The sequence below is a fragment of the Miscanthus floridulus genome, chromosome 19 (genome assembly GCF_019320115.1).
Source record: "Miscanthus floridulus cultivar M001 chromosome 19, ASM1932011v1, whole genome shotgun sequence".
NCBI classification, from domain to species: Eukaryota; Viridiplantae; Streptophyta; class Magnoliopsida; order Poales; family Poaceae; genus Miscanthus; species Miscanthus floridulus.
This window is the reverse complement of record NC_089598.1, coordinates 21,311,413-21,328,882: the sequence shown is the minus strand read 5'-3', so window position 1 is coordinate 21,328,882 and position 17,470 is coordinate 21,311,413. Positions and strand designations below refer to the sequence as shown.

Here is a 17,470-nt window from a genome sequence, read left to right as displayed (position 1 = left end):
GAAAAGATAGGCGGGAGAGAGAAAATGATCATCGTTTCACGAAATAACCACCTGATGAGCTAAAATTTACGACTACAAGATAACTATTATACCATTGTATAAGTTGTTGTCGTATATCTCACAACTTTACTATTATTCTATGCATAAATTAGGAAAATACGAGTTACTATGAGACACCTTAAAAGACAATAGTTGTATAAGTTGTCTACTAAGTTGTCTTAAAATTACGTGACACTACATGAGACCTCCTAGGAGACAACATCATGTACTTACCCTAACCATGTCAATTATTCTCTCCATTCTAAATTATAAGTTATTCAGACTTTTCTTGATATATGATTTTATGTATATATAGATATAAATGTACATATAAATAAATGTTTAGCAAAAATTATGTATCTAGAGAAGTGAAAACGACTTACAATCTAGAACAAAGATAGCAGCAACGATGACTGTGGGAGTCAGAGACAACTATGTGCCTGAGGATCAGCACATTCACTCGACCTTATATTTTATAAGCCACTAAATATGTTCCTTAGTTTTCTTCGATATACTCCATACCGACATGGAAGCAATCTGATTACCATTTTCAATGTATCTTTTTTCCAAATTGTGTTTCTGGTATCTGTGATCCAATAATTTAAGTAGTGAATATAATTTGGAATTATTTAATTTAGGCCTTGTCGTATGATCGAGTTTCAGTCCTAATGTGTCTCTTCATTGTTTTTAGTTATTCTCTACTGCTCCTATACCGATCCTGTTCAAAATCACTGTTGTTGCGCACCATTTAGAAACTTGACAAACCTGATCAAGGAAGGTAACATTGACGCTCATATATACATGAATACTTTGGAATGTAACGGAAATGGTGTTAATTATATCTTTCTACCATTTACAAATCAAGCGGTCGAAGTGAATCCAATTTGTTTATTTCAAAGAACGTAAAAAGATAAAGGGGGGCAGAGCAAGACGTGCACGTGCTTCTACTCTGTTAACTTTTTTTTCGGCTCGTGGCAATGTATGGGCATAGACTTGCGCTACCAACGGCCCCATTGCACTGTACGGGCACAAACCTAATTATATTACAACACATGGGTCAACACTACATTCAACATTCTTTATCAGAGACACTGCTAGCCAGAAGGCAAATCAGGGGTTAAATTAGGGTCTCTAAAAATATAAAAAGAAAAATGCATATATAAGAATATACACCACTGGATTACTCCAGAGGCCGCCATCTTAACATCACCGGAACTTCAGGTGGCATTGGCGCTCCTTCCCAAGCCTCGATCAATTTGTACTCAGGTATACTCCAATAGAGCACCGAAATTTATGGTGAAGTCTTTCCACCTGAGTTTGAATGCTTGAATTAAAACTCAACTGTATTCAATTTATCATCGAAACTAGACTTGAGAATTTTGTGAACCAGGCTAAAAAAATATGGAGTACCTAGGATTTTTTAGGTCGAATTTTCGTGTCCAATAACGTTCGGTGCGAAGAAAGCCACACCTGATTTTTTCAGTGGAAAACAATTAAAAGAAATAGTTCAGGCCGAGAAAAATTCTCATAGGTTTGTTTCTCACTGCCTAGGTGAAGTGTTCTCCACCACGTCTTGGTCCTGTATGGCTCTGTAATCAATAGATAATTTCATTGGATTATTTGGTGATGGTCACTTGTTGACGGTTTTTGCAGGATTCACTTTGTTTCTTTGCGAAGCTTTGTTCAATTTTTATTCCATCAATGTCTTCAAGGGTCACACTTGGTCTTTCTTTGAGGTGAACTCTCCAAAGTCCACATATTTGCACCTGTGAGATTAAGTTCTTGTATACCAGCAAACATTATTAGTCTCACTAGCTACGTTGTCATACAATCATCTAAATTATAGTTACCTCCACAAGGGTACTTGGTTCTTTACATAACAAACCAATAAGCTACTAACATGCATATGCATTAAATTAATTAAGTAAACAATTAGAGTGAAGGAAAAAAAGCATTAATGTAAGAAATGAGATTTTTTTTTGAAATAAGATGAACAGAATCTTATGCTTATAATAATCACTTCAATATGTATATCACAAATAATAAATTGTTGCTATGATGATAATTGCCTATAACTTACTCACATATTTACTTGATTAATTGAGCAAATAATATAATGTAACTAAAAAATATTAATATGAACAAGTTTAATGTGTTTGTCAATCTATAATAGAAAATTGACATGAGTTCATATTATTTTTCTTATCTAACTCTCTACCTATACAAAAATATCCATTCATGATGAACCTCCTATAGACACGTACTAAAACAACAAATTGAGGTTAAAAATGAATGAACCATATGCATATACTTAGTCGAAGTAAGATTGACCACAAATTGTGTGCCCTCTTTAGGTCACAAACATTAATCAAGCCATAAATTCAGAACAAACTAAAAAAAACATCTCTTCACGCAAAAAAAGAGAGTAATAAACTGGGTGAAAAAGCAACAAATGAAATTAAATGAGACAAGCTAAACGGGACGACACTTAACACAATTAAGTGTAAACGTGTCACGGTGGGAAGTCCACATTCCTTCATCAAGTAGGATACACTCAAACGCATCCATATTTCTCTGATGTTGCCAATAGTTTGGGTTGAAGCTTATAGCCACTTTATGGAGTCTTTTGGCTCTTGCGAGTATGGTTTTCATGAACCAGAATTCACAATCAGTTCCTGTCAAACCTGTGAGCTCTACTTCCCGCAGGTGAGCCATGGAAAACTTACTGTATTTCCAATGATATTGGTGATCGCATAAGAAATCTAATCCTGTAGTTGTTTTATGGTCCTGCAATACAAATACATATAGGTTTATAGCAGATTGGAGAAAGAAATCATATTCTAAAAGGTTGGTAAATAAATACTCCATCCTTCCAAATTATAGTTGATTTTGGTTTTATTCCAAGTCAAACTTCTTTAACTTTGATCAAGTTTATAGAACATCACATTAGTTTCATGAGATTCTTCATTGACTATATTTAAATAGTACATTTATTGGGACTTGTAGATGTTAATATATTTTCCTAATAACTTGAGTTAAAGTTAGATAAGTTTGATTTAGAGCAAAATTTAAATGAAATATAATTTAAGATTGGAGAGAGTATGATTGATGTGATTAGGATTAAGTATGTGCTTACCAGGCTTTTGAAGAAGGGTAAATGTAGGCTGAGGCGTCTAAGATCGTCGAATCGTGTGAGGAGGTTTGCCACGCTAGCTCCATAGCCATGGCGTCCAAGCATAAGAGAAATATTCACGGACAAAGATGTGATATGTGGAAGGTGTGGTACCCTACTTTTTATGATATCCACGTCGTCCCACTTGAATGGCTTATCAGAGTAGGGAAAAACATGCAATGAGTTAATGCATAAATTGATTGTTATGAAAAAAAATGGATAAACAAATGCAAGTCTAATCTAATTATAAAGAAAAAACGTAAGTGATGAAGTACAATTCTTTTTAAGAGATGGACTGCGGGAGATGTATAAATGAAACAAAGAATCAACTCAGAAATGATATCTCTAAGTTTAATGTTAATTTTATTACATGAAAGTTTCATATATAACGGTATCAACCATATTCCTCATACATAGTATAAAACTCATGTTAGTTTGTTGATGAACTGGGCCATGCAATGGTATCTTATTTGATCCTTCATGAGATATCATTCCGTTCCAAAAAGTATGGGTCGCTTTAGTTTTTTCATGAGTCAAGGTTCTCTAGGTTTTAACATGTTTTCTAAAAAGGTATTATATGTACAATAATACCAAATAACTGCAATATCAATGCAAATTTCATGGTGAATTTAATGCATTTGACCACACAATGTAGATAGTACATATTAGTGTGCTTTTAATTTCAAACTTGATCAAAACTAGATAAATTTGATTCAAGACAAAACGAAAACAACATGTATTTTGAAGACGTACCTCAGGACCTGTAAGAGTCACGTCGAGGCACGTGAGAGAGCTACAATGCTTGAGAAGTTGCACGTTAGTGTCAATCTCGGCCTCGGCCTCACCATCGCATCTTGTACGAGGACGATGTGACCTCATACAGATCTTGAGGCTCCGCACGCACGGTAAATCGCCATCAACATCAAGCCATCTAGGCGGGAATCCTCGCGGAAAGGATACTTCAAGTTCTTCCAGGCTCGGAGCTGAGATAGTAAGCGGCTGGTGCCAGGGCTGAAGCAAGTGGAAAACTTTTAGGTTAGATGTCCTAAGTTTCAGCGACAGAAATTTGACGTCCTGTATTAGTAGTTCCGAGAGCATGTCGGCTTCGAGCAGCATCTCTTCATCGAAAGCGTCAAGGCAAAGCTTCCTCATGCGCAGCTTCTGCAAACGCGGGCAGCTCGCCGACGACAGGAGGCGGGCCAGAAGGTGAACACTGCCGGCTTCCATCCTGATCCATTCGAGCGAAAGATCCGCGAGTGATGTGAATTCCATGGCAGTGGGGAGACGGAGCCTTGCGCCGCCTAATGCCAATCGCATGGCTTCCAACCTTACCGGGCTAGCTGGGAGCACATCAAGAAACACAACGGGCTCGTATTCGTCGTGGCCATTTCTCACCCCAGTGAGACTGATCATCGCGTCTGCTCCATAGATAAAATATGTCCAAAAATATGGCAGACGCATGTTCACGCTGAAAGACTTCACCCCGTGCTGAAAAGCGTACCAGATCCATCCTTGTATGGCATCCACGGACGCCGGCATCAGCCGTTCCAGGTAGCGCTCACCGTCAGGATCCCTGATGCCTCCCACTCCGTTGCGGAAAGTATCCACCGACGCCGGCGGCATGTCATCATGGTACGGGTCATCAGGGTGAGGTGAGTGTGTGGTATACGAGATCGCCAGTCTCTCAATGGCGCAGCCGGATTGGGTACGCAGGGCAAGGGCGTCGTTAACGGAGGAGACGTACCGCGTCAGGGCGGCGCGTTCTTCGACGTCGGTGGCTTCCCACACCGACCGAGAGATGAAGCTGAGCGCGGGCACGCGCTTCCAGAGTCCGAGCCACCGCCGCGAGAGCGCGCTCGTGCGCACCGCGTCCCTCGCGTCGCCCAACAGCTCTAGGACGTGGAGGAGCACGTCGTCGCCGAGGCCGCTAATACGGTCGACGACGTCACCGGCCGATGGGGTTAGCCTTGCTCGTTTCCGGTTTCGCGTCTCCTCCGCCGTCGAATCGTCCATGAGTAACATGGCTCTCGGCCGGCGGCTAGGGGCTAGGGCTCGCTCGTTTCCGTAGATGCGGGGAACTAGTCAACTAGATCGATGCACTGCTTTTATCGTAGCGGCGAGGGCCTTGCTGGGGATATCGTTATACGGATACATATATCGTGAGCGCGGCGGCCGTGTTCGTGTCTGAATTGAACTCGACCGTGGATGATAACATTACGGAAGGGCTAGCGCCCTGACGTCCAGCCGCAAGACGTGTCCGGACACTGTTCCCGTTCCACGTCCCGTCCTGTCTCCACGTAGTAGAAGCACGCCCTGTTCTGTCCCGGTAACTTTATAGTTGACAACTTTTTTATTTAAAAATCCATTTAGGACCTCAAACAATTAATTTAAAATTGGTTTATGATAATATGTGGGAATAAAAATGTAATATAGATACAAGTGAGCCTGAGGTGCAGTGGTAGAGGAGGGTACGCACGAGGGGAGGTCATAGGTTCGAATCCCCGTAGCCGCGAAGCGCGATTTTCGCGTGAAAAATTCCGCGACTAATGGAGTGGGTGGCTAATCGGTGGGGTCCTCCCTGGTTTAAAAAAATCTATTTTTTGGCCCGGATTCATGAATTTTTGGAAACAGATTTGTAAATCATCAGCCGCCCCTACAAACCCGTTTAAGCCGCCCCTACAAATCTTTAGTGTAGTAGTGAAAAGCGCACCCATAAACCACGCAGCGCCATGGCAAGACAAGAGCGCATCCGCGTCACCTCGCTTGTAGACGCGCGCCGTGGAGGCATCTGCTGGCTTCAGGCACCCGCACGGTAACCCACGGCGGTGCCCCAGCGGCAGTAGGAGGAGGCTGCGGAAGGTGGGTCACATTGCAACATGTGCAACACTCGATATACTTTTGAAACATCTAGATGCACCACTTGCAATATATGTCTGAAGATAGATGAAACACTTAAAACATGCATCTGAAACACTTGCAAAAACACATGAAAACCATTGCAAAACATACGCAACATCCGAATAAAACACTTGCAACATACGTGTGAAGTATATGCAACATCTAGAAAAACACACTTGCACTCTGAAAAAACAGATGAAACATTGAGAACAGAAGCTTGAAATATACGTGTACAATCATTGCAACATCCCGATCTATTTTTGCAACATCCATATGAAACACTTGCAACATATATACCTATTAAACAATTGAAACACTTGAAACAGACGCTTACAACATGTGCTTTCAAGCACAACATCTACTTGCTGCTTGGACGAAATGAAGGCTCATCAACGTGGAGCTCAACGTCGGAGCGGAGTTCGATGTTGCAGATTGAGTGGAGTGTGGGGATGCCAGCAGGCAGCAGCAGCGCGTCCTCGGCAAGTGGCTATGCGGCTCCAGCGATAGGGCGGCCGGGTGTGGTCCCCGCGGCGAGGCGCTACGGTGGAGGCGGCAGCGCTGCCTACGGAGACCGCGATGAGGTGCCTCTCTGCTACGGCGAGCGACCCTGCGTTTGACAAGGTGAGCAGTGGGTGGGCGGCGTAGTGGAGTCAGACGCAGAGGTCAGATAGCACGGTGGATAAGGCCTTTTGAACAAGCAGGCAGGAGTGGGTTAATAGGTGTGCCCGGGTGGACGGGATGGACGGCCGATCTTTTCTAATCATTCGGCATGTTCGCTGTTTGGTTTCTGGGCTGATAAGCCCGGCTGATGCTGGTTCGTTGTGAGAGAAAAACACTGTTGGCTGGTTGATAAGCCCTGGCTCAAACCAACGAGCGAACAGCTGATTATCGATAACATTAACATCTCTTCTCTATCTGTCTTCTGTCTTTCTCGCCTTTGTCTTTGTTGTTTTGTTTGCAACTAAAAAGACCGAGTTGTTATCTGTCGACGACGCTCGCTGCGGCGGCGCCGGGGAACTCAGAAAAAGGGAAAACAGGTCCGCCGGACAGGCTGACGACCGATAGTGTGATTAGATTTTCTTGTTTACAGAGTTCTTCGATGCCTCTCTTCCTCTCCTTCCTTCACTCTTCTACTCCTCACGGATGGGCCTGGGCTCACAGACGTTACAAACCCAATCTGGGCCAGTCACTCTCCTGTTCTTGGGCCTCATGCGATTTCCCTTCCTGGGCTCGGCATTCACTGGGTGTGGTGTGGTGACACCCCCCTCCCCTTGCGACCCAGCATGTCCCCAGGCCGGAGCAAGAGGAAAGCGCTGTTGTATAGCCTCTGCATCTTCCCAGGTGGCAAGCTCTGGAGCCAGACCGGACCACTTGATCAAGAACTGAACAACCGCACCTGAGCGACGGGAATGGAGACGGCGCTGCAGAACTGCTTCAGGAACTTGCAGGACTTCCTCAGAGTCTGGAGGTTCCACCGAGAGAGGGAACTTGGTTGACGGGGCAGCCTTCAGTAGAGAAACGTGAAATACCGGATGAACAGAAGAGTAGTCCGACAGGTCCAGCTTGTATGCGACAGCTCCGATCTTCTCCAGCACTTTGTAGGGCCCAAAGTAACGGAAGGATAGTTTCTGATGAGCACGAGGGGCAAGAGACGCCTGGACGTAAGGTTGGAGCTTGAGGAAGACCATGTCGCCGACGTTGAATGACCTCTCTAAGCGGTGCTTGTCAGCATACGACTTCATGCGATGTTGAGCTCGGAGAAGGTGTTGGCGAACCAAATCAAGCATAGTGGAACGCTCAGTCAGCATGGACTCAACATCAGGAACAGATGATGCCTCAGGAGGAGAAAGGCCGAAGTGACGAGGAGAGTGTCCGTAGAGTACCTCGAATGGTGACCTGTTGAGCGAGGAATGGAGACTGGTGTTATACCAATACTCGCCAAGGTGATCCAGCGCAGCCACTGCCTGGGGCAGGAATGAACAAAGCACCGTAGAAATGCTTTGAGGCACTGGTTCACCCGCTCCGTCTGGCCATCGGATTGAGGATGGTAAGCGGAGCTCATGCAGAGCTGAGTACCAGCCAAACGGAACAGCTCCTTCCAGAAATGGCTGGTGAAGATGCAGTCGTGGTCGGAGATGATGTGAGTTGGCATGCCGTGTAAGCGGTAAATATTGTCCAGAAATAACTGAGCCACTTGCGGAGCTGAGAATGGGTGAAGTAGAGGCACAAAGTGGGCAAATTTGCTGAACTTGTCGACGACGACCATGATACAGTTTGCTGCGCATGAGCGTGGAAGCCCCTCGATGAAATCCATGGATATGACTTGCCAGGACTCTGCTGGGACAGGTAGCGGAGAAAGAAGTCCTGGGTACTTGGCATGGTCGGGCTTAGCCTGTAAACAGGTTGTACAAGAAGCCACCAGTTGTTTGAGGTCAGACTTCATTCCTCTCCAGGCGAACAGCTTTTTGATTCGGCTATAGGTAACAGGGAACCCAGAGTGGCCCCCGATAGCGCTGGAATGCAACGCTTCAAAAATTCACAGCTGGAGGGTCTTGTTGTCACCCACCCAAATGCGGTCGCCAATGTGAATAAGACCGTGGAGCAGAGTGTTAGGTGGGTGGGAGTCTCCGTTAAGTGTCAGATCCTGCAATAGCTTCCTAGTGGTAGGATCAGAAGCATATCCTTCAGCCACATCTGTCAACCATGTTGGTGATGAAGAAGAGATGGCGTTGAGCTGCTCTGGAGGCAAAGGGTGCCGGGAGAGAGCATCCGCAACCAAATTGGAAGGTCCTGGCTTGTAAACAACCTTGAACTGCAACCCCACAAGCTTAGTGTAAAGTTTCATCTGCCATGGAGTCTGCAATCGCTGCTCAGTAATATGCATCATGCTTCGTTGGTCAATGAAGATTGTGAACTCGCCATGTTGTAAGTAGGACCTCCAATGATCTACTGCCACCAGAATAGCTAAATATTCCTTCTCGTAAGTAGATAAGCCGCGCGAACGAGGACCAAGCGACTTACTAACAAAAGCCAATGGGTGACCATCTTGAAGGAGAACTGCACCGATTCCGCCATCACTCGCATCAATCTGTAGTTGGAAGGACTTGGAGAAATCGGGCAGGGCCAGAACTGGAGCTTCAGTGAGTGCGAGCTTGAGAGTGTCAAAGGCGACAGCATGGTTGATAGTCCAAATAAAGAGCACACCCTTCTTAAGCAGATCTGTCAGAGACCTAGCAATCACAGCATAGTGCTTAACAAACTTGCGATAATATCCTATGAGTCCGAGGAAGCTGCGGAGCTACTTGACATCAGATGGTGGCGGCCAGGCTTGCACAGCAGCAACCTTTGATGGGTCTGTGGAAACTCCTTGTGCACTGACCACATGACCCAAGTAGGAGATAGATTGCTGAGCAAAGCGGCATTTGGATAATTTAACTAGCCACTGATCCTTGGAGAGCAACTGGAAAACTTGAGTCAGGTGCTGAACATGGTCTTCATAAGAGGAGCTGTACACAAGGATGTCATCGAAGAAGACCAAGGCACACTTGCGAAGTAGGGGATGTAAAGTATTGTTCATGGCGCCTTGAAACGAACTTGGGGCGCCAGTTAATCCGAAGGACATGACAGTATACTCGAACTAGCCCCAATGGGTTTGGAAAGTAGTCTTGTGTTCTTCCCCAGGTGCAAGGCGGATCTGGTTGAAACCAGCCCTTAGATCCAAATAAGAGAACCAACGAGCTCCGGATAGTTCATCCAAAAGTTCATCGATGATCGGAATGGGGAACTTGCCCTTCACAGTAAGTGGTTGAGTTGGCGGTAATCAACGCAAAAACACCAGCTGTTGTCCTTCTTCCTGACCAAGAGAACTGGCGAAGAGAAGGCGCTGGTACTAGGGCGAATGAAGCCAGACTGCAGCATCTCTGTCACCTGAGCCTCAATCTCTATTTTCAAGGCCGGTGAGTAGCGATGGGGCGGGCAGAGACAGGCTGAGCTCCTGTAATGAGGGGAATGGAGTGGTCACAGGCCCTTCAAGGGGGCAGCTCGGTTGGCAATTTGAACAAGTGCTGGAACTGAAACAGCAGCGCTTGAATCTCCGGCAGATCACTGTGCACTGCTGGCGTGAATGCAGGTTCCTCAGCAGACAACTGATGTAGCTGAAGGATAGAACAATGAAGCTGCTCGGAAAGACTACCATGTAACACCACATTGTGGAGACCATAAGGAATCTGAACCCATCGTTGAAGCCAATGTACCTTCATGGGAGAAAATGCATGTAGCCAATCCATCCCCAGAATCATGTCATATGTGCCAATGGGAATGAGTTTGAGTGTAGAATGGAAAACATATCCTTGAATAGACCACTCTGCATACGGTATTTGAGCAGAACAAGAGATGGACCCGCCATCAGCAATTTGCATAGAAGTAGGAACTGACAGCTGCTGGACCCCCGTGAAAGAAGCTACCAAGTTGGTATCGAGAAAGGAGTTGGTGCTCCCAGAATCTAACAAGATGTTGATACTCTTGCCTTGGAGCATGCCTTGAAATTGCAAGGTGCGAGGGTGGAGTGATGGAGAAACAGCAGCAGCAGACAGGAGCATGAAGGACTGATCAGCCGTGACAGGAGTATTGGGCTCTGAACTGTCTGTCTCGGTGAAGAGATCCTCGCAAAGATTCCAGACCTCCTATAAGGCATGCAATTGGAGAGCTGGAGAACATTTGTGGCCCTGGTGCCATTTCTCACCACAACGCATACAGAGTCCATGGGCTTTCCGGTAAGAGCGGAGGGACTGCAACTTATGATCCACTGAAACTCTGCGGAAGTCTGGACGACGATCTTCAAGCTGTTGCTTCGGTTCGGGCTGCACGGGAGGAGCAGGAAGAGCCAGGCGTTGGGGAGGAGCAGGAAGCGGCAACGGCCCCCGAGGTGCCACTGGCTTCATGAAGGCGGGAGCATCGGTACGCCGGAATTCCCGTCGGCGTGACGGCTCGATGGCCTCCTCCTGCAAAAGGGCAAGCGAGCAAGCAGCATCGAGATCAGCGGGTCGCTGAACAAGAATAACAGAATGGATATCGTCGCGGAGACCATCGATAAAGCGGGTGGTGTAGGAAAGGGTATCTGGGTTAGGTGTGTAAGCCGAGAGTTGCTCAATAAGATCAACAAATTGATCGATATATTCTTGAACCGAGGCGGTATGCTTAATGTGAAACATTTGGCGGATGAGAAGTTCATGTTGATCGCGGCAGAAACGCTCACGGACCAATGCACAGAAGTCTTGCCAACCAATGTGTTCGAGGTGGTGAGCAATGAATTGAATCCAGCGTTTGGCTGCACCGGTGAATTGCATCGTAGCCACGCGAACCCACATGGAATGATCAACAAAGTACATATCAAAGTAGGAATGGGCCTGAGTGATCCATAGTTGGGGGGTCGTGCCATCGAATTGGGGAAAATGGATTTTGGGTAATTGGCCGAGGTGGGAGGATTGGTGGTGGATAGGGGAAGGATTAGGTGGATGGGGTGGATGGTGGGCGTCCGCGACGGTGAAGGTAGGGTTGGGTTTGGGAGGGAAATGGGGATATGGAACTGAATGGGGAGGGGGATCTGGAGGACGGCACATACCATTGGCCGGGGTCGGAGCTATGGTTGTGACCAATCCATAGCCCCTCTCCCGTGTAGTCGATTCGACGTGGTGCCCGCTGGGCCAGTCGGTCGGAGTCCCGACAGATGAGCGCGCGGCGACCAACTCCGGCTGCCGCAGGGTGCCCGATGTAGGCAGCTCCACTGTATCTCGACCATCCCTCGACCGGAGGTTCTGCACCACCGAGCGAAGATCGTAGATCTGACCGTCCACCTCCGGGCGCCAACTGACGAGCTCCTCCACGGCGGTCTCGACAGCGGCTACCCTGTCATCGCGCTCGTCGTTGATCTCGTGGATGCGGATCAACTCGAGATCCACCATCCGCTGCTCGAGGTCGGAGACGCGCTCGTCGAAGTGTCCCCCCCCAGTTGTCGGCGACGACGGCGGCAGTGTACTGTGCCAAGGCAAACTCCTCCAGCGACTGGATGCGACGGTCCACCGCCTCGTTCCGCGCCTAGAACTCTGATGTTGCCTCCTCGAAGCGGCGCTCCCATCGCTCCCATCGACCGCTGGACTCGGCGCGGAGGTCGTCGATCCCTTTGAGTACTTCGTCGAAGAGGGAGCGCACGTTTGGATCCATGACTCCCCTGGCGCGCTGAAGACGGGTGAAGTGGGGGTGTGGCTCCGGCGGATCCAGCCCTGGGAGGCGCCGGATCGATGTCTCTGATACCAGATTGTCGACGACATGTTCGCTGTTTGGTTTCTGGGCTGATAAGCTCGGCTGATGCTGGTTCGTTGTGAGAGAAAAACACTGTTGGCTGGTTGATAAGCCCTGGCTCAAACCAACGAGCGAACAGCTGATTATCGATAACATTAACATCTCTTCTCTATCTGTCTTCTGTCTTTCTCGCCTTTGTCTTTGTTGTTTTGTTTGCAACTAAAAAGACCGAGTTGTTATCTGTCGACGACGCTCGCTGCGGCGGCGCCGGGGAACTCAGAAAAAAGGGAAAACAGGTCCGCCGGACAGGCTGACGACCGATAGTGTGATTAGATTTTCTTGTTTACAGAGTTCTTCGATGCCTCTCTTCCTCTCCTTCCTTCACTCTTCTACTCCTCACGGATGGGCCTGGGCTCACAGACGTTACAAACCCAATCTGGGCCAGTCACTCTCCTGTTCTTGGGCCTCATGCGATTTCCCTTCCTGGGCTCGGCATTCACTGGGTGTGGTGTGGTGACATTATCGTACGTACAACCGGCCTCACCATTGTGCTGCCGATCGGGAGTTCCACGGGGCGAGTGGGCTTTCTTGTTATGCGTTGGCAGTTTGGCACTTGCGCACTTCACATTGACAGGCACGGTCCGTGAAGTTTACCGGCCGCCATCGAGTTCGATTCAGACATTCTCAAAAAAAAAGTTTCAATTCAGACGCGAACACAGCCACCGCCGGGCTCATTATATGTTGTATCTAGGGATGAAAACGGATCGGATACGGACGGATATCACCGATATTATATTTGTTTTCATATTTCTGTTCGGATTCGGATTCGAATACGGATAGTGTCAACTATGTCGGATAGGATACGATTGTATGTCGACATCGTAAATATACGATTTGAGTATTCGGATACGGATACGGTATCGGATGTTGTCCAGACTCGGATACGAACAGATCTCAACCCCTCTAAACGGATTCGGTTTCGAATACGGTCGGAAAATATCCGTACCATTTTCATCCCTAGGTGTATCGATATATCCTCCAGGCGCTCGCCGATACGTACGCAGCATCATCTAGTTCCCCGTATCCACGGAAACGAGAAGTTCCCCGCATTCACGGAAACGAGAGCCCTAACCCTAGTTCGCCGCATCCACGGAAACGAGAGCCCTAACCCTAGTTCCCCGCATCCACGGAAACGAGAGCCCTAGCCACCAGCCCGCCACTCGCTACCGAGCCCTGCCTGCTCATGGACGTTTCGACGACGGCGGAGGAGACGCGAAACCGGAAACGAGCAAGGCTATAACGACGTCATCGGCCGGTGACGTCGTCGACAGTATCAGCGGCCTCGACGACGACGTGCTCCTCCGCGTCCTAGAGCTGTTGGGCGACGCGAGGGACGCGGTGCGCACGAGCGCGCTCTCGCGGCGGTGGCTCGGACTCTGGAAGCGCGTGCCCGCGCTCAGCTTCATCTCTCGGTCAGTGTGGGAAGCCACCGACGTCGAAGAACGCACCGCCCTGACGCGGTACGTCTCCTCCGTTAACGACGCCCTTGCCCTCCGTACCCAATCCGGCTGCTCACCCTTGAGAGGCTGGCGATCTCGTATACCACACACTCACCTCACCCTGATGACCCGTACCATGATGACATGCCGCCGGCGTCGGTGGATACTTTCCGCAACGGAGTGGGAGGCATCAGGGATCCTGACGGTGAGCGCTACCTGGAACGGCTGATGCCGGCGTCCGTGGATGCCATACAAGGATGGATCTGGAAAGCTTTTCAGCACGGGGTGAAGTCTTTCAGCGTGAAAAATGCGTCTGCCATATTTTTGGACATATTTTATCTATGGAGCGGACGCGATGATGAGTCTCACTGGGGTGAGAAATGGCCACGACGAATACGAGCCCGTTGTGTTTCTTGATGTGCTCCCAGCTAGCCCGGTAAGGTTGGAAGCCATGCGATTGGCATTAGGCGGCGCAAGGCTCCGGCTCCCCACTGCCATGTAATTCACATCACTCGCGGATCTTTAGCTCGAATGGATCAGGATGGAAGCCGGCAGTGTTCACCTTCTGGGCCGCCTCCTGTCGTCGGCGAGCTGCCCGCGTTTGCAGAAGCTGCGCATGAGGAAGCTTTGCCTTGACGCTTTCGATGAAGAGATGCTGCTCGAAGCCGACATGCTCTCGGAACTACGAATACTACAGGACGACAAATTTCTGTCGCTGAAACTTAGGACATCTAACCTAAAAGTTTTCCACTTGCTTCAGCCCTGGCACCAGCCGCTTACTATCTCAGCTCCGAGCAAGAACTTGAAGTATCCTTTCCGCGAGGATTCCCGCCTAGATGGCTTGATGTTGACGGTGACTTACCGTGCGTGAGGAGCCTCAAGATCTGTATGAGGTCACATCGTCCTCGTCATCTAATCTTTGACGGTGAGGCCGAGACCGAGGTCGACACTAACGTACAACTCCTCAAGCATTGTAGCTCCCTCACATGCCTCGACGTGACTCTTACAGGTCCAGAGGTACGTCCTCGAAATACAGGTTATTTTAGTTTTTCTTCAATCAAATTTCTCTAGTTTTGATAAGTTTGGAAAGCACATGCTTACATCTACGGCCCCGTTTGGCACGGCTTGCACCGGCTCCGGCTTATCTGACGCCAACACTGTGCGCGTGTCAGTGAGAGGGGGAGAGGAAGAGAGAGAAAATCGGCTTCGTGCTACATTGTTGCTACAGTGTTGGTGTCAGATAAGCCGGAGCCGGTAAAAGCCGTGCCAAACGGGTCCTACATTATGTGGTTAACTGCATTAAATTCACCCTGAAATATGCATACATATATTTGGCATTAGAAAACATGGTAAAAGTGTTAGAGAACCCTGACTCGTGACATGAAACTAAAGTGACCTGTATTTTGGAACAAGGTGTGGAAGCTCGAATATACCATTGGATGGCCAAGTTCATCAACGTTATCAAACAAACATGAGTTTTATACTATGTATGAGGAATATGGTTGGTAATAACATTAAACTTAATATCGTCATTTCTAAGTAGATTCTTTGCTTCATGTATACATCTACATCAGTACATTCCTTAAACAAAAATGTACTTTATCTCCTTCGTTTTCTCTACTAGCAAATATGCATGTACGACGCGCACGGTGTATGAAAAACTATTTCAAATGTAATGAGAATATTAATTGAATTCTCGATATGTCAATTCATACATATCATCAATAGTTTTTTAAAATATAAAAATATTATAGTTAATTACTTATTTGATCCATAAAATGTTAAAGAAGTTTACAAAATTATATTAACGAGTCACACCAGTCTAGAGTGGGGTCGATTTCTGGTAACGCGGTCATGGAGTCGCCGTTCGGCTATGGCACACCGTGCAGACGTAGACGTAGACGTAGACTACAGTCCCAAACTTGGCCATATACAGTATGATGATGATTAGTCCACCATACTAATACGATATCAATATATTTGAAAGAGTAGGATTAGGGAATACTCAATAATTACTATGTTGGATCAGCGTTTACATATATAGGCATTGTGGGGAGCAGCGGCGGATCCAGGAAATATTTTAGGGGGGACTGAACAACACTGCTACTCGATCTTAAGTCTCAGCCTCCCCTACACTATAAAACTTTGCCTAAAAATTCATAGGGGCTCTACAGTAATTTGCACTGCTTCGGTTTGGGTAGGGGGGCTTGAGCCCCCCCCCCCCCCCCCCGCCCCACCGCTGGATCCGCCCCTGGTGGGGAGGCTAGGCAGGCCCACACGCCATATTACATTCCAACACTCCCCCGCAGTCTAAATTGGGAGCATCGCGAACATTGAGACTGGACCTAAACTCCGTGAACACGGACGTCGGCAAACCCTTGGTGAAGATGTCGGCGTACTGGGACGAAGTGGGAACGTGCAGGATGCGGACTTCGCCGAGGGCGACTCGTTCTCTAACGAAGTGCAGGCCGATCTCAATATGCTTGGTTCACTGATGCTGAACCGGGTTGGTGGAGAGGTAAACGACACTGATATTATCGCAGTAGATCACTGTAGCACGACGGAGTGGGCAGCGAAGTTCTATCAGAAGTTGGCGCAACCAGCAGGCTTCGGCGACTCCATTCGCGACTGCTCGATACTCCGCCTCTGCACTGGACCTAGACACTGTAGGCTGACGCTTGAACGACAAGGAGATGAGATTGTCCCCGAGAAACACCGCATAACCCGAGGTGGATTTGCGTGTGTCAGGACAACCCGCCCAATCCGCATCGGTGTAGACAGTGAGATCAACTGGAGAGGTCCGGTGGAGGTATAGACCGAGATCCAATGTACCTTGAAGGTACCGGAGAATGCGCTTCAGAGCGCTCAAATGAGGTTCCTGTGGGTCATGCATGTACAGGCATACCTGCTGAACAGCATATGCAATGTCTGGTCTGGTGAAGGTGAGGTACTGAAGAGCCCCGGCAAGACTGCGATACTGATTCGGATCAGCGACTGAAACACCATCAGCAGAAAGCTTGGAGTGAGTGTCCACAGGAGTGCTGCTCGGCTTGCAGTGACTCATACCGACGTGGTCCAGAATGTCTAGCATGTACTGTCTCTGAGAGAGAAATAAACTGTCACTTCTACGCTGAACACTGACACCCAGAAAATGGTGAAGAGGCCCCATGTCTGTCATGGAGAATTCCTGGCGAAGTGCTGCGATAATCCGATGGAGGAGACTCGGAGACGACGCAGTGAGAACAATATCATCAACATAGAGTAAAAGAAAAGCCATGTCAGCACCTTTGCAGTAGATGAACAGCGACGTGTCGGACATGGCCTCGACAAACTCGAGTGAGGTAATGTGAGAGGCGAAGCGACTGTGCCAGGCGCGAGGAGCTTGCTTCAACCCATAGAGTGACTTGTTCAGGCGATAGACATAATTGGGCTTGGAAGAGTCGACAAACCCAGTTGGCTGTGCGCAGTAGACTGTCTCAGTCAAAGTGCCATGGAGAAATGCATTCTTCACATCAAGCTAGTGAATCGGCCAGGAGCGAGACAGTGCCAAAGTGAGTACCATCTG

At 47.9% G+C, this 17,470-nt stretch overlaps 1 protein-coding gene across 1 annotated transcript; it reads right to left on the bottom strand.

Moving 5' to 3' along the window:
• Nucleotides 1–16,393: 16,393 nt before the first annotated feature.
• LOC136525702 (uncharacterized mitochondrial protein AtMg00810-like) lies at nt 16,394–17,224 on the bottom strand. Its single transcript, XM_066518594.1, has one exon. It carries the CDS (start codon nt 17,222–17,224, stop codon nt 16,394–16,396), a length of 831 nt encoding a protein of 276 aa, XP_066374691.1.
• Nucleotides 17,225–17,470: the final 246 nt, after the last annotated feature.

Excerpts from the sequence above, each read along its gene's own strand:
- LOC136525702 (XM_066518594.1), bottom strand. The coding sequence starts at position 17,224 with ATGTCCGACACGTCGCTGTTCATCTACTGCAAAGGTGCTGACATGGCT.